The sequence below is a fragment of the Coregonus clupeaformis genome, chromosome 28, assembly GCF_020615455.1.
Source record: "Coregonus clupeaformis isolate EN_2021a chromosome 28, ASM2061545v1, whole genome shotgun sequence".
Classification (NCBI taxonomy): domain Eukaryota; kingdom Metazoa; phylum Chordata; class Actinopteri; order Salmoniformes; family Salmonidae; genus Coregonus; species Coregonus clupeaformis.
Genome location: NC_059219.1, coordinates 22,009,201 through 22,026,168, shown reverse-complemented (window position 1 = coordinate 22,026,168; position 16,968 = coordinate 22,009,201). Strand labels below are relative to the sequence as shown.

At 43.4% G+C, this 16,968-nt stretch overlaps 2 protein-coding genes across 2 annotated transcripts; one reads left to right on the top strand and one right to left on the bottom strand.

The window, feature by feature from the left end:
• Positions 1–1,911: 1,911 nt before the first annotated feature.
• Positions 1,912–8,252, bottom strand: pex16 (peroxisomal biogenesis factor 16). The gene is made up of 11 exons (XM_041857647.2): positions 7,579–8,252; positions 6,869–6,904; positions 6,665–6,741; positions 6,038–6,171; positions 5,156–5,253; positions 4,773–4,853; positions 4,519–4,665; positions 4,072–4,144; positions 3,727–3,846; positions 3,429–3,493; positions 1,912–3,272 (listed from the first exon to the last, which is right to left on the bottom strand). Exons 1-11 carry the CDS (start codon positions 7,703–7,705, stop codon positions 3,214–3,216), a joined length of 1,017 nt encoding a protein of 338 aa, XP_041713581.2. The 5' UTR covers positions 7,706–8,252; the 3' UTR covers positions 1,912–3,213.
• A 1,742-nt stretch (positions 8,253–9,994) lies between these two features.
• slc22a18 (solute carrier family 22 member 18) lies at positions 9,995–16,590 on the top strand. The gene is given in 12 exon segments (XM_041857657.2): positions 9,995–10,259; positions 10,360–10,562; positions 12,131–12,228; positions 12,510–12,655; positions 13,538–13,670; positions 13,761–13,873; positions 14,087–14,197; positions 14,565–14,665; positions 15,566–15,667; positions 15,900–16,020; positions 16,254–16,303; positions 16,305–16,590. Coding segments are annotated over 11 exon segments (1,254 nt in total). The 5' UTR covers positions 9,995–10,259; positions 10,360–10,421; the 3' UTR covers positions 16,443–16,590.
• The last annotated feature ends 378 nt before the right edge of the window (positions 16,591–16,968 follow it).

Below are 16,968 nucleotides of genomic sequence, written 5' to 3'. Positions count from 1 at the left end.
AATAGACTGGAGGAGGTTACACCCTCCTGGACAGGCCCCTGACGGCAGCAGTAATAGACTGGAGGAGGTTACACCCTCCTGGACAGGCCCCTGACGGCAGCAGTAATAGACTGGAGGAGGTTACACCCTCCTGGACAGGCCCCTGACGGCAGCAGTAATAGACTGGAGGAGGTTACCCTCCTGGACAGGCCCCTGACGGCAGCAGTAATAGACTGGAGGAGGTTACACCCTCCTGGACAGGCCCCTGACGGCAGCAGGAATAGACTGGAGGAGGTTACCCTCCTGGACAGGCCCCTGACGGCAGCAGTAATAGACTGGAGGAGGTTACACCCTCCTGGACAGGCCCCTTAGTTTGATCTACACCACAGGAGGTTGGTAGCACCTTAATTGGGGCTGGAGCGGAATCAGATCTGGGCTCTAACACCTTAATTGGGGCTGGAGCGGAATCAGATCTGGGCTCTAACACCTTAATTGGGGCTGGAGCGGAATCAGATCTGGGCTCTAACACCTTAATTGGGGCTGGAGCGGAATCAGATCTGGGCTCTAACAAGCTATTTTTGCTTTTCATATTTTATGTTATAGCCCATTCTATATTCAAGTTTATATTATGAGCCGTCCTCCCCTCAGCAGCCTCCACTGATCGACAGATGTTTCTGTTGACGGGAAAAGGATATTCAAAAGGCAACCCCCTGCTTCTCTGTAACAGCCGTGCGTTAGTTGGGGTGAGTGTTTACAGTAAGCTCCAGACTAATGGTATGGACTAGACCAGGGTTTCCCAAACTCTGTCCTGGGGCACGTCTTGGGTGTACGTTTGGTTTTTTGCCCAAACACTACACAGCTGGTTAAAATGTTCAGAGCTTGAGGAGTTGGTTATTTGAATCAGCTGTGTAGTGCTAGGGCAGAAAACTAAACATGCACGGGGAGCAGCCCAGAACTGAGTTTGGGAAACCTTGGACTATACCACCACTGACCTGTTTACATTTTTTATTATTTTTTTTTATTATTGAGGCATGACCGTCACAATGGGTATAGATTTGAGTGTATTCACCCGTGACCGTCACAATGGGTATAGATTTGAGTGTATTCACCCGTGACCGTCACAATGGGTATAGATTTGAGTGTATTCACCCGTGACGTCACAATGGGTATAGATTTGAGTGTATTCACCCGTGACCGTCACAATGGGTATAGATTTGAGTGTATTCGCCCATGATGTCACAATGGGTATAGATTTGAGTGTATTGCCCATGACGTCACAATGGGTATAGATTTGAGTGTATTCACCCGTGACCGTCACAATGGGTATAGATTTGAGTGTATTCACCCATGACGTCACAATGGGTATAGATTTGAGTGTATTGACCCGTGACCGTCACAATGGGTATAGATTTGAGTGTATTGACCCGTGACCGTCACAATGGGTATAGATTTGAGTGTATTGACCCATGACCTCACGTGGCCCAATCTGACCCTGGATGTCCCACTAGTGTTGAATAAAGCCTAAAGAAGAACTATCCTAATGACCCATGAAAATCAAAAATACTATTATTTATTACAGGCTACAAGAAAAAAGGATTAGATTTGTGTCAATAAAGATTGAAATCCTTCACTGTGGTTGCGCACTGTTAAGTTGAAGGAACAAATCCTAATTGTCTGTATGATGAGGGTTGTGTTTACACAGGCAGCCCAATTAGGATATTTTTTTCCAGTAATTGGCCTTTTTTTGTTGAATCACATCAGGTCTTTTCACAGATCTTTTTCAGAGCTGATCTCATTGGTCCAAATGTGCTACTATGGCTGCCTGAGGAAAGGCAGCCATAGTAGCACATTACATAACAGCAAATTAGTGGTAATAACATGGTAACAGTTATATTAACAATGAAAAGCTAAAATAAAACAATGACTGGGTGGTGCCAGATTACTATTCTGATGATTTATTGAACACATTTGTAGGATTTATAAAAAACATTCCCACATAATTGAAATAAAGTACATTAGACTTCATTTCCCCCCATCTGGTAAGTGAACTTTTGAAAGGCACTCGGAGCCACAACATTCCACTTCCCCCAATCATCTTCAACAAGAGAAAACAACCTGATTTCAATGTTTTTCCAGATGGTTGCTTCCAAGTAGTCTGGATAAACTACAAAAATGGCTCATTGGCAGAAATGACCTGTCTCGATTCTTAATTCTCACCCCTATCAAAGTAACAATCTATTAGGAACACAATTGGGTAGTTAATATCAATAATTATGAGAATACAGCATATTTAACATACAAATGTTTCATTTCATATTGTCCCACAGGCGTTGTTCATTTGTCTAACAAACAGAAGGGGAATGTAGGCTATGGCCCAATGATCTCTCCTTCCTCTTGAAGTGTGCATTTAACTTCCCTTCACAGACTTAAAGGAAGTGACTAGTATACACAATATGGTGGACACTCCCACTAGCCCATGCCTCTGCCAATCGAATGCTTTTAGATTTGTGGGCAGGAGTGAACACGCGCACACTTCAGGAGAAAGGAAATATTAGGATGCCCCGATAGAGAGAACTTCAATCAGCCTCAAAGTCATTAGCTGTAATCCTGTTGGTCCAACTGCACAGAACCCATCGGGGCTAGCCGTAGCAGTGTGTTGTTTAACTGGAGTCAGGTTTAGGAGAGATTGTTCGCAGCGAAAAACCGCAGTACTGACTGACGAGAGGGTGATCATCACCAGTGGTGCCAAAGATATCTCATGCAACTCTGTCAATAACACCACTGGGTAATGTATAGTTTACAGAAGGAGAAAACTAAATCACACAGTCAGCATCAATTCATAATATAATCACTGGTTCAAGATCAGTCTGATGGAAGATGACAGAAATCACTCAAATTACAAAATGAAAGAACAAGGAGGGAATGCAAAAGGTACTCCGGCATGCCCTAGCAACAGAACGGAAGGATCCGTAAGGTACTCTGGCATGCCCTAGCAACAGAACAGAAGGATCCGTAAGGTACTCTGGCATGCCCTAGCAACAGAACTGCATGTTGATCTCATTTGAGGGTCCCAGGTGAAATAGAGCAGATTAACCAGCGGGTCTGTGGGGACTTGAATCCCTGTGTGTCTCTGGCTCTGTATAGTATTTTACTGAGGGTCTCCCTCTTTAGTGTCGATCCCTATCCAGTTGGCCAGGTGACCTTCAACGACCTCTGACCTTCCACCTCCTGCCCTCAGCCCCAGTTATAGAAGTAGATCTTCTGCCAGATGGGTAGGTAATCCATTAGAGGGCCTGGAAGGACAAGTGGAGGATAAAGTTAAGCCAAGCAGGACAAGATGCAGACTGGCAGAACTTGGAAGCCACACTGCATGTCAGCAGACAGTGGACCACCAACAAAAAGGTAAACAATGGATCAAATACTTGGTTTCTATAAAAGTAAACACTTACGAGCAACCAGCCCGACGCCAGGAACGTAGTCTGCCAGAAATCGGAGTAGGAACAGGATTTTTGTCCTACGTTAAACAAAATCGAAAGGTTAAAAAAATCTGCACACATATGCCAGAAAATATGCCATGTTCCAATGGTCATTATGGTAAAGAATTTCTCTAGCCAGAGAATGTGTTGTAGTTCTGATTCTACTTACTCAGAGAATCTGTTGTAGTTCTGATTCTACTTACTCAGAGAATGTGTTGTAGATCTGATTCTACTTACTCAGAGAATGTGTTGTAGATCTGATTCTACTTACTCAGAGAACGTGTTGTAGAAAGGGGACCGGAGCAGGTAGTACAGAAGCAGAAAGGCTCTCCTCCTCAGCTCCGCCCTCTCCCGCCGGTTCAGAGATTTAGTGTCACTCATCAAACCAAAACTGGGGAGAGAACAGACCAGGGGATCCCTCTTTATCTCACTCATGTTTCAGTGCCTCCTTCATGACACTGATTTTACATGGCCTGTATAGGAGAGTATGTGTACGGCTATTATGTTTTAATAGTGGTACACATATCATGCATATATCATGTGTCCAGTCAGTGCGTGTATTTATTTGTGATTCCTCTTAACATATTTGAGTGTAAAGAGAAGAGAGCATGGTTACCTGGTCATCTCCATGGCTCCAGAGATGAGCCACGGTTTCCAGGAGCCCCTCCCACACATTCCCAGGCAGAGCACTGTGTTTGGGAGCAGCGTTGAGGAAAAACACATACTCTCTGAAGTAACACATTCCAAAGTATAGACTGACTAGAGTAAGAATGAGAGATCCTTGAGGTCCCAGTTTTATTTACCATTGATTAGGTCAAATACTAGTATACTGTACATGCAGTGCAGTGGTGTATTCCACTAGTAAGGGACGTGCTGTTAAGATGAACAGAATGCTTCTAGGCCATACAGAGTTATGATATGGAATCATGCAACCATTTTAACCAATGTACTTTATACCTGCCATACCAGACCATCATCTATAAAGGCAGTAATCATGTGATGGCATTGTGCATGTTTCTTTCTCTGGTGTCTCTATGGCAGAGTCCCAGAGTAGGAAGGATACGGTGTACCAGTGGGCGTCCGATGTACATGGACTCTGCTATGGTCTCCTGGACCCCCAGGGCAGTGGGACTAGAGAACAGATCCTCCTCCACACCACACCTCTTCTCCCTACTGGGGGCTCCCCACAGACGAGCCTGCAGAGAGGGGGCTGAGAGAGAGAGGCAAGGGACAGATAGTCAATTCCTGATAAATAGTTTTGGCACTGTCCTGAATGCAAGCATTGATCTGGAACATGTGTAGTGTGTGTGGTCTTACCACTGCCCAACGGCCTCATCACCCTCCCTGACCGCTGTCCCACGAAGGAGGTGTCATCCTGGTGGTCATCATGGTCCTCATCTGTAAGGAGGGAGAGGTACAGAAATATATTTAGTTCCAGGTTGTCTAGATTGTGAACTCTGCAGTATATGGTCTGGTCCTGGTGCGACCCAGGACATTGGCTCATTGGTTATAGCCAATGAGATAGTGGAACAAGAAGCAGACACAAACTGCCCCAAAGTTGTTTTGAATCAAATTAACAAAGAGTCATGTTTAAGTTGTATTGTTCGGATAAAGCGCTATCTGCCAGACACCCTTCATTAAAAAAAAAAATGAGTTAAACATAAAATATGTCCGACATGTAAACTCCTGACTTCTGTTACCGTTGCCTCCCTGTGCCTCCCTGTCCAGTGGGGTAATAGGAGGGGAAGTCTGCATGCCAGATTTGTACCAGAACAGCAGTAGGAAGCGCAGGATGGCTCTGGAAAGAGAGAAGAAGAACAGAGAGAGAGGGGGGTGAGGTGGAAGGAGGGAAATGGAAAGTAACACCATGCAACATAACATCCCAGTAACCATGACGTTTTTCAACAATCAGAGAGACAATCTACAGGCTGACATTGGCCCTTACTAATCCACGTATCAATGCATATCTCATTGGCCCTTACTAATCCACGTATCAATGCATATCTCATTGGCCCTTACTAATCCTCTGTAGCTCAGCTGGTAGAGCACGGCGCTTGTAACGCCAAGGTAGTGGGTTCGATCCCCAATGTATGCACGCATGACTGTAAGTCGCTTTGGATAAAAGCGTCTGCTAAATGGCATATTATTATATTATTATTATAATGCATATCTCATTGTCCCTTACTAATCCACGTATCAATGCATATCTCATTGGCCCTTACTAATCCACGTATCAATGCATATCTCATTGGCCCTTACTAATACACGTATCAATGCATATCTCATTGGCCCTTACTAATCCACGTATCAATGCATATCTCATTGGCCCTTACTAATCCACGTATCAATGCATATCTCATTGGACCTTACTAATCCACGTATCAATGCATATCTCATTGGCCCTTACTAATCCACGTATCAATGCATATTTCATTGGCCCTTACTAATCCACGTATCAATGCATATCTCATAACGGTTTGGTCTACTTTGCGCATTATACAGCATTTTGTAGAGCGATCAAAAGGGATCAAGTTAAAGCGTTGGTTAGATATTACTCCATGAGGGGCTCCTTCTTTCCTTACTTAGTGATCTGGATGAGCACTATGACCAGCCAGCGACCTCCCTCCCCCCACAGCTTGGTGGCCCCCATCTCCAGGAACACCTCCATGTACTCCACCACTGACAGCCAGGTGAGAAGCCTCTGCTGAGAGAGAGACTGAACAAACACAACCGCGTGCACACACACACACGGGTCAGGGATTTCACAGTCCGTTCCGATAGCACAGTCACTTCCCTGTTTCAGAGCGTTTTCTTCCATTTTGTGCCCAATGAACACGACCCAGCACATATTTAGACTATTGTGGACCTCACCATGGGTAAGGTTAGACTATTGTGGACCTCACCATGGGTAAGGTTAGACTATTGTGGACCTCACCATGGGTAAGGTTAGACTATTGTGGACCTCACCATGGGTAAGGTTAGACTATTGTGGACCTCACCATGGGTAAGGTTAGACTATTGTGGACCTCACCATGGGTAAGGTTAGACTATTGTGGACCTCACCATGGGTAAGGTTAGACTATTGTGGACCTCACCATGGGTAAGGTTAGACTATTGTGGACCTCACCATGGGTAAGGTTAGACTATTGTGGACCTCACCATGGGTAAGGTTAGACTATTGTGATTGACCTGGTGGAGCTGGACCTCACCATGGGTAGGGTGCGACACAGCCCTTTGCGCAGAATGCCATCATTAAGCAGCACCAGCAGGTTGGAGGCAGAGTACACTGAAAAACACAACAACAACAAACTGACCCACCAGTTGAAGTTCCTGAATGCTTTGGATTCATGGTGAGGGGTTATACTGCAGCCAATAAAACGTTAACTGTGAGGTAAAGTGAGGTCCTAACCTACCCAATTCAGAGATTTCGTGGGAGTCAGTAAATCGCCCTGTGAAATAGACAAAAACACTTGAGAACTGACGGTATGTCAAACTGTTGTAATGTTGTTTAAACAGAGAACGAATCAAAGAACTTAGCTAAATATTTCTTATAATAATTACATTTCATAAGGTGGAGTTATGCCTGCCATGGGCCATCCCAGGCTCTACACAGGCCTACAGCCAATGCACTCTTTAGGCATACTGACAACAACATGTAACAAATAGTTCCATTTAAAGTTTGCACTCTGGATAATGTTCTGCACCAGATGCATAGCAGTGACTTTTTCTGAATTCGAGAATAACATTCATTTGTTTTCATGATCAAACAGGAGATTGTAGTGGTGAGAGGGACATCAGGCGATGCATGGTAAATGTTTTGGGAAGAGTTGTAACGTTAGGCAATTAACTTGGCAAGTTGGATACATTTCAGAGGACCTATGCCGCGTTCAGAACAACTGGGAACTCAGAAATCTCCGACTTCCGAGCGTTCAAGATAACTGGGAATTCGGAAGATTTTTTTTTTTAACGGTCATCCAACTCGGAAACTCGGGCCTCTTTCTAGAGCTCCGACTCTCCGACCATAAGATCACTGACGTCATGATTTGACCTCGTATTTTTCCGAGTTCCCAGTTGTTTTTGAACGCGGCAAGCCACCCGCTTTGGCTTTCACTTTTAAAGTCACCTGAAATGAGGTACGACAGCGTTCTTACGGTGCTCTCCAGTTGTCCAGTCCTTGCAGGGTTCTTCGTGACGTACTCCCGATACCGCTCGTAGAGCCTGGTCAGTTTCTCAGTGTACAGTTTAGACATTGCACTAAACTGCTAAAGCAAAACATTTACTGAAACGATCACCTACACATTCTACAACACTTCCGCAGTCTGCTTCCTGTGACGAGGAACACTCTTTTCACGCCACTTCGATCCAGCTACGACCGGAAGTGACTTTTTCGTAGCACGTTAGAATTAACGTAGCAGGTTATGAGACTGTGGTTAATGTTAGGAAAGGGGTTAGGGCAAATATGTGTATAACATTGCTATATCTGTGGTTAGGGTTGGCGAAAACACTCTCCTAACCTGCTACGATAACCACTTCCGGTCATAGCTGTATCGAAGTGGCGTGAAAAGAGTGTCACTCACGGCGTCCCTTCCTGTGAGCGAGAAATTTGACTGCACAGGACGCTGAAGGCAAACATTTTGGGTGTGTTCGAGCAGTAAGCCTTGCGAAGCCGACTGTAGACTAAAGTCGGCGAGTGAAGTCAGGGAGGCGCGTCAGCGACAGCCACCAGTCGGACACTGTAGTGGTTTTCCAACAGCAAGTCTCAGATCAACATGGTAGTGTCAACATAGCTGCTATTGTTTATAAACGTTTTACTGTATACATTTCTAAATAAACTTTTGTATACCTTCATATCACACACTACAATTAATTGGTTAGAGAGAAGTCTCATATAACTTTCATTTGTATTCCTTGTAGCTTTAGAATCGCGGTAAAGTTGTTTCCTGTTTCTGTCAAGTTTTTGGCCACGTTCGCGTGGGTCAAACCAAACACCCCAATGATTGGTTGACACAGTGCCTCCCACAATGCAGGTGATGGCTGCATGGTGCAGTTGGTGAGAAGTAACTGCAGCGACTTCATAAAAAAACGGCCTGACCTTTGATCACATGTTTTTTTTAAAAGTTCATGCAGTCCACATGTAGTTGCAAATTAGTAAAATGTGTATACACATAATGCAACACACTGAAAGACTGGTGGCCAACATTGGTAAATATCTTGACAAAAGTGATCTGCTCACGTGCTGAAGGCATGTTTTAAAGAGACAGGCACAGGGTACATTAAAGACCGGCTGAGGTCTCCTGGAATTTAAACTTGAATGATGGGAGGTTCTTTTTTTTACTAAGAAATGTAAACGTTCGTTTCAGAAGTCTGACATTTTGGCTTAAGCTACAATACCCATGTCTATTTGGAGACCTAGAACCGTTCCTCCAAGGTGGGCTTCAAGTCATTAAGAGAATGAGGGTCTAACATGTCATATATATATATATATATATATATATATCAGCCTTGTGTCTTCATTATAATAAAGATGATAACATATGTCATGTTTTGCTGTATCAACATATCAACCGATTTAAAATGGTTGGTATTTTGTGAGGCCCCCAAAAGGCTCCGACTGCATGTTGTGGGTATGGATTTGGGTACGTAGACCGGCGAGCCACTGCGCCCCTCATGATGAGTTCAGATTTGTTGTGGCCCCCATCAAAGTATACCTGGTCTAGCTCGTCCCCTCACACATCCTGTGTAGGTCACTGTGACCCAGAGAGCCCAGCAGGCCTTCACACCCGGCCCAGGACCCCCGCTAACAATTCACTGTAATCATTCACAGAAGTAAGTCAATGTTCCCTTTTACAGCACAGCATGTTTTATTGTGACCGAATACATGTAGAAAATCTTTACTGACTGAGGTTGTATATCCTGAGTGGTATTTGTTAGATTGTCAGAGTAACTATGTTTGGGAATAAGCAATATTGTTATCTTAGCCTACAATAGTCATCCTCAACCATTATGAACTTTAACCAACTCAACACTTGTCACATGTAAGCCTACCCATACAATGACTACCTAGTAGGAAACTGAAATCTAGTAGTCACGCCACTTGTGGTTGTGTAAAGTGGGAGGACTCTCATGTGAAGGGTTAGCTGGGTTTCAGCAATTAACTTCTGTTTGAGAAGTCAGAATGAAAGTCCACTACTGAAACTAGAGGAAAATAAACAAATTAAGGAAAAGTACAGAGCAAAGGTCCCCAACTGAAACAACTGGTTATTTTTTTAAAATTAAGAATGTAATATATTTGAAAAATATGGCAATTAATTAAACTTCGATGAGTGCATCATGAATAAGAAGGTCTATTATCTATGGTATTTGTCCTTTATCCCAACCCCTTGACACACACACACACACACACACACTGACGGGGAGGTTGTAGGAATAGCACAGGGTCAACGCCCCTGGAGCATTTAAGGGGTTAAGTGCCTTGCTCAAGTGCACAACAGCAGGAGATCATGAGAGCTTTTATTTTGAAGCCTGAAAACAGGAAGTTCAGTTTTTGTGCTGCCAGCAAACATATTACATCCTGTGAAGCTCAAAGTACAAGAACATAGGGAAATATTATGCGTGAGAAATCTTTCCTAAAATTAATGCTTAGGAATTGCATTGTTGAATGAACGCTGGAGTTTGAGCATCACTTTTCTATTGCGGTGGTGCGCTCATAGTGTGAAATCAACATCTGCATCGGTAGTAACGGCAGGAACACTTTTGACGGATGTATTATGCATTTATAAGAATTTCGTCTTCAGATAAACAAAGGTAAATGCATTTAATCTCAATACTTGACAGCGACAGTGTCGGCACTATATTGTCTTATGCCGTTGTTTGTTATTTCATCATTTATGTCTCCTTGTTCCAGGTTTTCCAGGAGTATATTATATGCCAGAAGGTGGAGCGAATTGGGTTTAGGCTACACTAAGAATGTCAGGAGTTAAATCCGACTCAACCGCCGCGGTTACAGATTTACCTAAAGGCGCAAAGATGCAGAGAGTAATTTACGTTACTTACCTCATAGCTGCCCTGGATATTACATGGATGTTTTTACAGTTTTCCATTACTCCTGTAAGTATTTGTGTTTCAATGTCTATTCTATTCTAGTACCCACTTTACAAAAGTGGTGGTTTTTGTTATATGATTAGCCTAGAAAGAAAACGATGCAGTTTATTTTAATACTTTCGATATCAGAATGGCTACAAAAAAGTAGGCTGTGTGCTATTCATTAATTTTCTGTTATTCAAATATATTATAGATATTTGCTAATAGGTGGAACAATTATAAATGGCCTTGGGATTGTTGACATATTTGACAGAGGCCAACATCTAAAAGTATTGAGAAAAATGTTGGCCTTACCTGGGCCTTCTTAAGGGCACTATCGTTTTTGATAGATTGTTGTGACAATGCACTTTGAAAACAGTATACACACAGTGCATTCGGAAAGTATTCAGACCCCTTCACTTTTTCCACATTTTGTTACGTTACAGCCTGATTCTAAAATGGATTCAATATTTTTTTCTTCTCAATCTACACACAATACCCCATAATGACAAAGTGAAAACAGGTTTTTAGACATTTTTGCAAATGTATTAAAAACTCTAATACCTTATTTACATAAGTATTCAGACCCTTTGCTATGAGACTCGAAATTGAGCTCAGGTGCATCCTGTTTCCATTGATCATCCTTGAGCTGTTGAAGTCTACAACTTCATTGGAGTCCACCTGTGGTAAATTCAATTGTTTGGACATGATTTGGAAAGGCACACACCTGTCAATATAAGGTCCCACAGTTGAAAGTGCATGTCAGAGCAAAAACCAAGCCATGAGGTCGAAGGAATTGTCTGTAGAGCACCGAGACAGGATTGTGTCGAGGCACAGATCTGGGGAAGGGAAACAAAACATTTCTGCAGCATTGAAGGTCCCCCAAAACACAGTGGCCTCCATCATTCTTAAATGGAAGAATTTTGAAACCACCAAGACTCTTCCTAGAGCTGGCCGCCCAGCCAAACTGAGCAATCGGGGGGAGAAGGGCCTTGGTCAGGGAGGTGACCAAGAACCCAATGGTCACTCTGACAGAGCTCCAGAGTTTGTGGAGATGGGAGAACCTTCCAGAAGGACAACCATCTCTGCAGCACTCTACCAATCAGGCCTTTATGGTAGATTGGCCAGACGGAAGCCACTCCTCAGTAAAAGGCACATGACAGCCCGCTTGGAGGTTGCCAAAAGGCACCTAAAGGACTCCCAGACCATGATAAACAAGATTCTTTGGTCTGATGAAACCAAGATTGAACTTTTTGGCCTGAATGCCAAGCGTCACGTCTGGAAGAAACCTGGCACCATCCCTACGGTAAAGCATGGTGGTGGCAGCATCATGCTGTGGGGATGTTTTTCAGCGGCAGGGATTGATAGACTAGTCGGGATCGAGGGAAAGATGAACGGAGCAAAGTACAGAGATCCTTGATGAAAAAAAATAACATCAATTTTAGAATAAGTCTGTAACGTAACAAAATGTGGAAAAAGTCAAGGGGTCTGAATACTTTCCGAAATCACTGTACCTATGACAATCTAATATTATTTAATTAATTATCATAACACAAATGTATATGAATTTAAGTTAGTGACCTCTCTCCATTCAGTATTTGGCAAAGAAGCTGGGATTTGACACCCTATGGATTGGCTATTTGCAAACCATGGTTGGTGTTGTCCAATTGTTGGGAGGCCCGATATTTGGAAGGTGAGCAAAACTCTGTTGAATTAAATACATAATCGGTTACATAACCACAGTCTGCAGCTTCAATCTCCTACCCTAGTCAACGATGCATTTGATTTGCTGCTGGCAAATTGAGCTTTAAAGTGCCGTCACTTAAATCTAATTGAGTTATGGTTCAATGACTTAGGGCAACGAACCATACAGAGAGAGGTTATCAGACCTGAGTCCAGACACAAGATCGCAGCTGTTATGTGTTGGTTGGCAGATGTCGATATAGATCAGTGTTATGTTTCTGTTGTCGGTAGGTTTGCAGACCTTTTTGGGGCCAGGGCAGCATTGTGTCTATCCTGTGCTGCCTCTGTGGTCTACTATGGGTTACTAGCGATAGCCGACAGTCCTCTCATGCTCTTCGTCCACAAACTCCCCGCTGTCTTGATGCATGGCTTGCCTGGTAAGTGCTACACTGCCTGTTATTTATTTAACCTTTATTTTAGCAGGGAGTCCCATTGAGACCAATGTCTCTTTTTCAAAGGAGCCCTGCAAGACAAGATCAGAAGAAATTACACAATCATGGTTAGAGACACAGATACTACCTGTTGTTCCCTTCATACTCAAACTCCCAGATAAGTCCCCAGTGTACGTACCGTGCCTAGGATCTACTGTACTAGACAGCCCTCTAACAGATCCTATAGGATCTACTGTACTAGACAGCCCTCTAACAGATCCTATAGGATCTACTGTACTAGACAGCCCTCTAACAGATCCTATAGGATCTACTGTACTAGACAGCCCTCTAACAGATCCTATAGGATCTACTGTACTAGACAGCCCTCTAACAGATCCTATAGGACCTCCTGTACTAGACAGCCCTCTAACAGATCCTATAGGATCTACTGTACTAGACAGCCCTCTAACAGATCCTATAGGACCTCCTGTACTAGACAGCCCTCTAACAGATCCTATAGGATCTACTGTACTAGACAGCCCTCTAACAGATCCTATAGGATCTACTGTACTAGACAGCCCTCTAACAGATCCTATAGGACCTCCTGTACTAGACAGCCCTCTAACAGATCCTATAGGACCTCCTGTACTAGACAGCCCTCTAACAGATCCTATAGGATCTACTGTACTAGACAGCCCTCTAACAGATCCTATAGGATCTACTGTACTAGACAGCCCTCTAACAGATCCTATAGGATCTACTGTACTAGACAGCCCTCTAACAGATCCATATGTGTCTCTCTATTCCCCATATGCTCCAGCGTAACTAAAGCGTGTATAGATGTATGTATAAGTCTCACTTGTTGTGGTTCTCTCCTCCTTTCACCAGGAGCCCAGATGGTAGTGGCTGACCTGACAGAACCTGACAAGCGGGCAGATGCCCTTGGCAAGTTGGGCCTATGTTTTGGCATTGGCATGGTTGCCGGCTCCACCTTGGGCGGTACACTCAGCACACGCTATGGGTGAGTGAAGGAACCTCAATGCTCACCGATTCTAGCCCAATCCGAGAGCTCGAATTTAGCAATGTGATATCCCTGATCTGCCTTTCCCAGGGAGACATTTGCGGCTTGTGTAGCTGCTGGTGGGAGCTTCACCAGCTTACTGTTGGTTTTCAAGTTTATCCCCAAACACACTAAAATACAAGCTCCACAGGACAGCACAGACAGTAAGACTCTACACCTAACTCACAACACACTATTCAGTCTCTAAAGAGTGTGTGTGTGTGTGTGTGTGTGTGTGTGCGGTGCACAAAATAACGTTTCTGCTTTATCTGACACGTACTATGGCCTGTGTGATGTGGGGGACATCATGATGTGTGGTATTTGACATGCGACTTCATATGTGAGTTGCGTGTGACGTGTTGTCCTGGTTTTTGCAGAGAAGAGCAATGCCAAGTCAGTCTTTGACCTGGGAGAGATCACCAGACTGATGAAGTTCCCTGGCGTGGCCAAAACCTTCCTGGTCAAGATCATGTCCGGTTTGCCATCAGGTGGGATGTCCTCCACTATTTGGATTTCTTAGTTTAGACTCATCTGAGGGAGAACTAATCACTTAGCATGAACGTGTCAGTGTAGAACTGGAACCGGTGATGTAGTGAAGGGAAAAAGCACTTGACACAGTTCACGTACCTATTTTATTTGGAGAATAGCATTTATGCACGCGTTACGCAAACCAATGTTCAGCGTTTAACAATCTTAATAAACCAATGTTCAGCGTTTAACAATCTTAATAAACCAATGTTCAGCGTTTAACAATCTTAATAAACCAATGTTCAGCGTTTAACACGTTATTGTCTTTTTAGTGTGTCTGTGTTTGCATTGAGTCCTTTTTAACAACCTCTAGGGATTCTGTCTCAGGTATCTTTCAGGTCATGTTCTCTGTTATCGCCATGAACTTCTTCCAGCTGGAGCCACAGCAGAATGGATACCTGATGGCCTACTTTGGGATCGTGTCAATGGTATGGAGCAGGGATGCTCACGACACTTCCATTAAATCATTTAGCAGCCGCTCTTATCCAGAGACACTTCCAATATATTTAGTCATTTAGCAGACACTCTAATCCAGAGACACTTCCATTATATTTAGTCATTTAGCAGCCGCTCTTATCCAGAGACACTTCCATTATATTTAGTCATTTAGCAGACACTTATCCAGACACTTCCATTATATTTAGTCATTTAGCAGCAGCTCTTATCCAGAGACACTTCCATTATATTTAGTCATTTAGCAGACACTCTTATCCAGAGACACTTCCAATATATTTAGTCATTTAGCAGACACTCTTATCCAGAGACACTTCCATTATATTTAGTCATTTAGCAGCCGCTCTTATCCAGAGACACTTCCATTATATTTAGTCATTTAGCAGACACTCTTATCCAGAGACACTTCCATTATATTTAGCAGACACTCTTATCCAGAGCGACTTAGTTAGTGCAGTCATATTAAGATAGCCAGGTGGGACAACCACATATCAGTCATAGTAAGTACATTGTTCCTCAGTAAAGTAGTTATCAGCTAAGTCAGTGCTAGTAAGAAAAGGTGAGTGTTAGTTTGTTTCTTTTATACACTCATTGTGCCTCTTGACCCTTTTTATTTTGTAGTATTTTGCCCCGATGATGATAAATGAGCGATGAAGTTGTTTGCGCGTCAGCTTGACTGGCGATCAGTGTTCACCACGTTATTTGACCACTATATTCCTGGTTAGGACAACAGGATGTATTTACAGCAATTAAAAGTTTAGATTGGCTAAATTCTCCTGAAATCTCCAGGATATCCAATCCCTTCCCTTGTGGGAACATAATTTTTATAGAGCAACTCTGGTGAGAAATTACCTTCTTTGGTCTCATTTTTCCAGGTCATCCAAGGAGGAGTGATTGGCCGGCTGACAGCAAGGTACTCTGAGAACTCACTGCTTCTCCTCTCCATCGGCATGTCAAGTCTGGTGGGCTTGGCTCAGGTACAGAGGATTCATTTCATCTTGTGATAAATGCAGGGTTGTATATAAATTCATTAGGGCGCACCGCAGCAAAAAAAGAAAAAAAAGAAAAAGAAAAACAGCACTTGGACAGGTTCACATAGTTCCTCCGTTTCAGTCGTTTTTCCTTCCGTTTGGTGCCTAATGAATATGACCCTGTTGTAAAACCTTTGATCTTGCTCTTAAGGTTAACGGTTTGTTCTCTCCTCGGCAGGCCTTCATGGCTAACGTGTTCCAGTTCTGCTTCATCGTCCTCCCCATGATGTTCGCTCTCAGCGTGTTCAACGTCATCACTGACAGCATGCTGACAAAGACTGTGCCTTCCTCAGACACCGGTGAGACAATTAAGCGCTTCGAACACGTATTTTGAGAAATGTGAAGCGGGGCATCAGTTAAACAGTAAATCATTGCCTAACCTAACTTTTTTTTTTAACTTTTGCCACCTTCCGAGGGAGAGTCACACTGGTGTTGTCGTAACATTCGAAAAGAAACGGTTCAGCATTTAAGTGCAACTTCTGTCTGTTTGCTCTAGACATTTTTCTGATTGGTTCTCTTCACTCTTCTGCAGGCACGATGCTGGGGCTGTGTGCCTCTGTGCAGTCTCTGCTTCGCACCATCGGGCCCCACGATTGGAGGCTTCTTGTACCAGAACTACGGAGTGGCCTCTTTTGGGTTCATCCAGTTTGTTGTGAACATGGTAGTGTTTGTGTTTATGCTTAGGAACATGGACAGCAGCAAAGATGAGCACAAAGAATGACATTCCACGGACTTAAATACAGAGGGCATTTTAAAGTGACCTAAATATAATTTTGTATTATCAGAGAATTCTATTATATTTGTATACTGAACAAAAATATAAATCCAACATTTTCAAAGATTTTACTGAGTTACAGTTCATATAAGGAAATCAGTCAATTGAAATAAATAAATTAGGCCCTAATCTATGGATTTCACATGGCTGGGAATACAGATATACATCTGTTGGTCACAGATACCTTAAAAAAAAGTAGGGGCGTGCCTCATGCAGTGTGACACGTCTCCTTCTCGTAGAGTTGATCAGGCTGTTGATTGTGGCCTGTGGAATGTTGTCCCACTCCTCTTCAATGGCTGTGCGAAGTTGTTGGATATTGGCTGGGAACCACGCTGTCGTACACGTCGATCCAGAGCATTCCAAGCCTGCTCAATGGGTGACATGTCTGGTGAGTATGCAGGCCATTGAAGAACTGGGCCATTTTCAGCTTCCAGGAATTGTGTACAGATCCTTGCGACATGGGGCAGTGCAT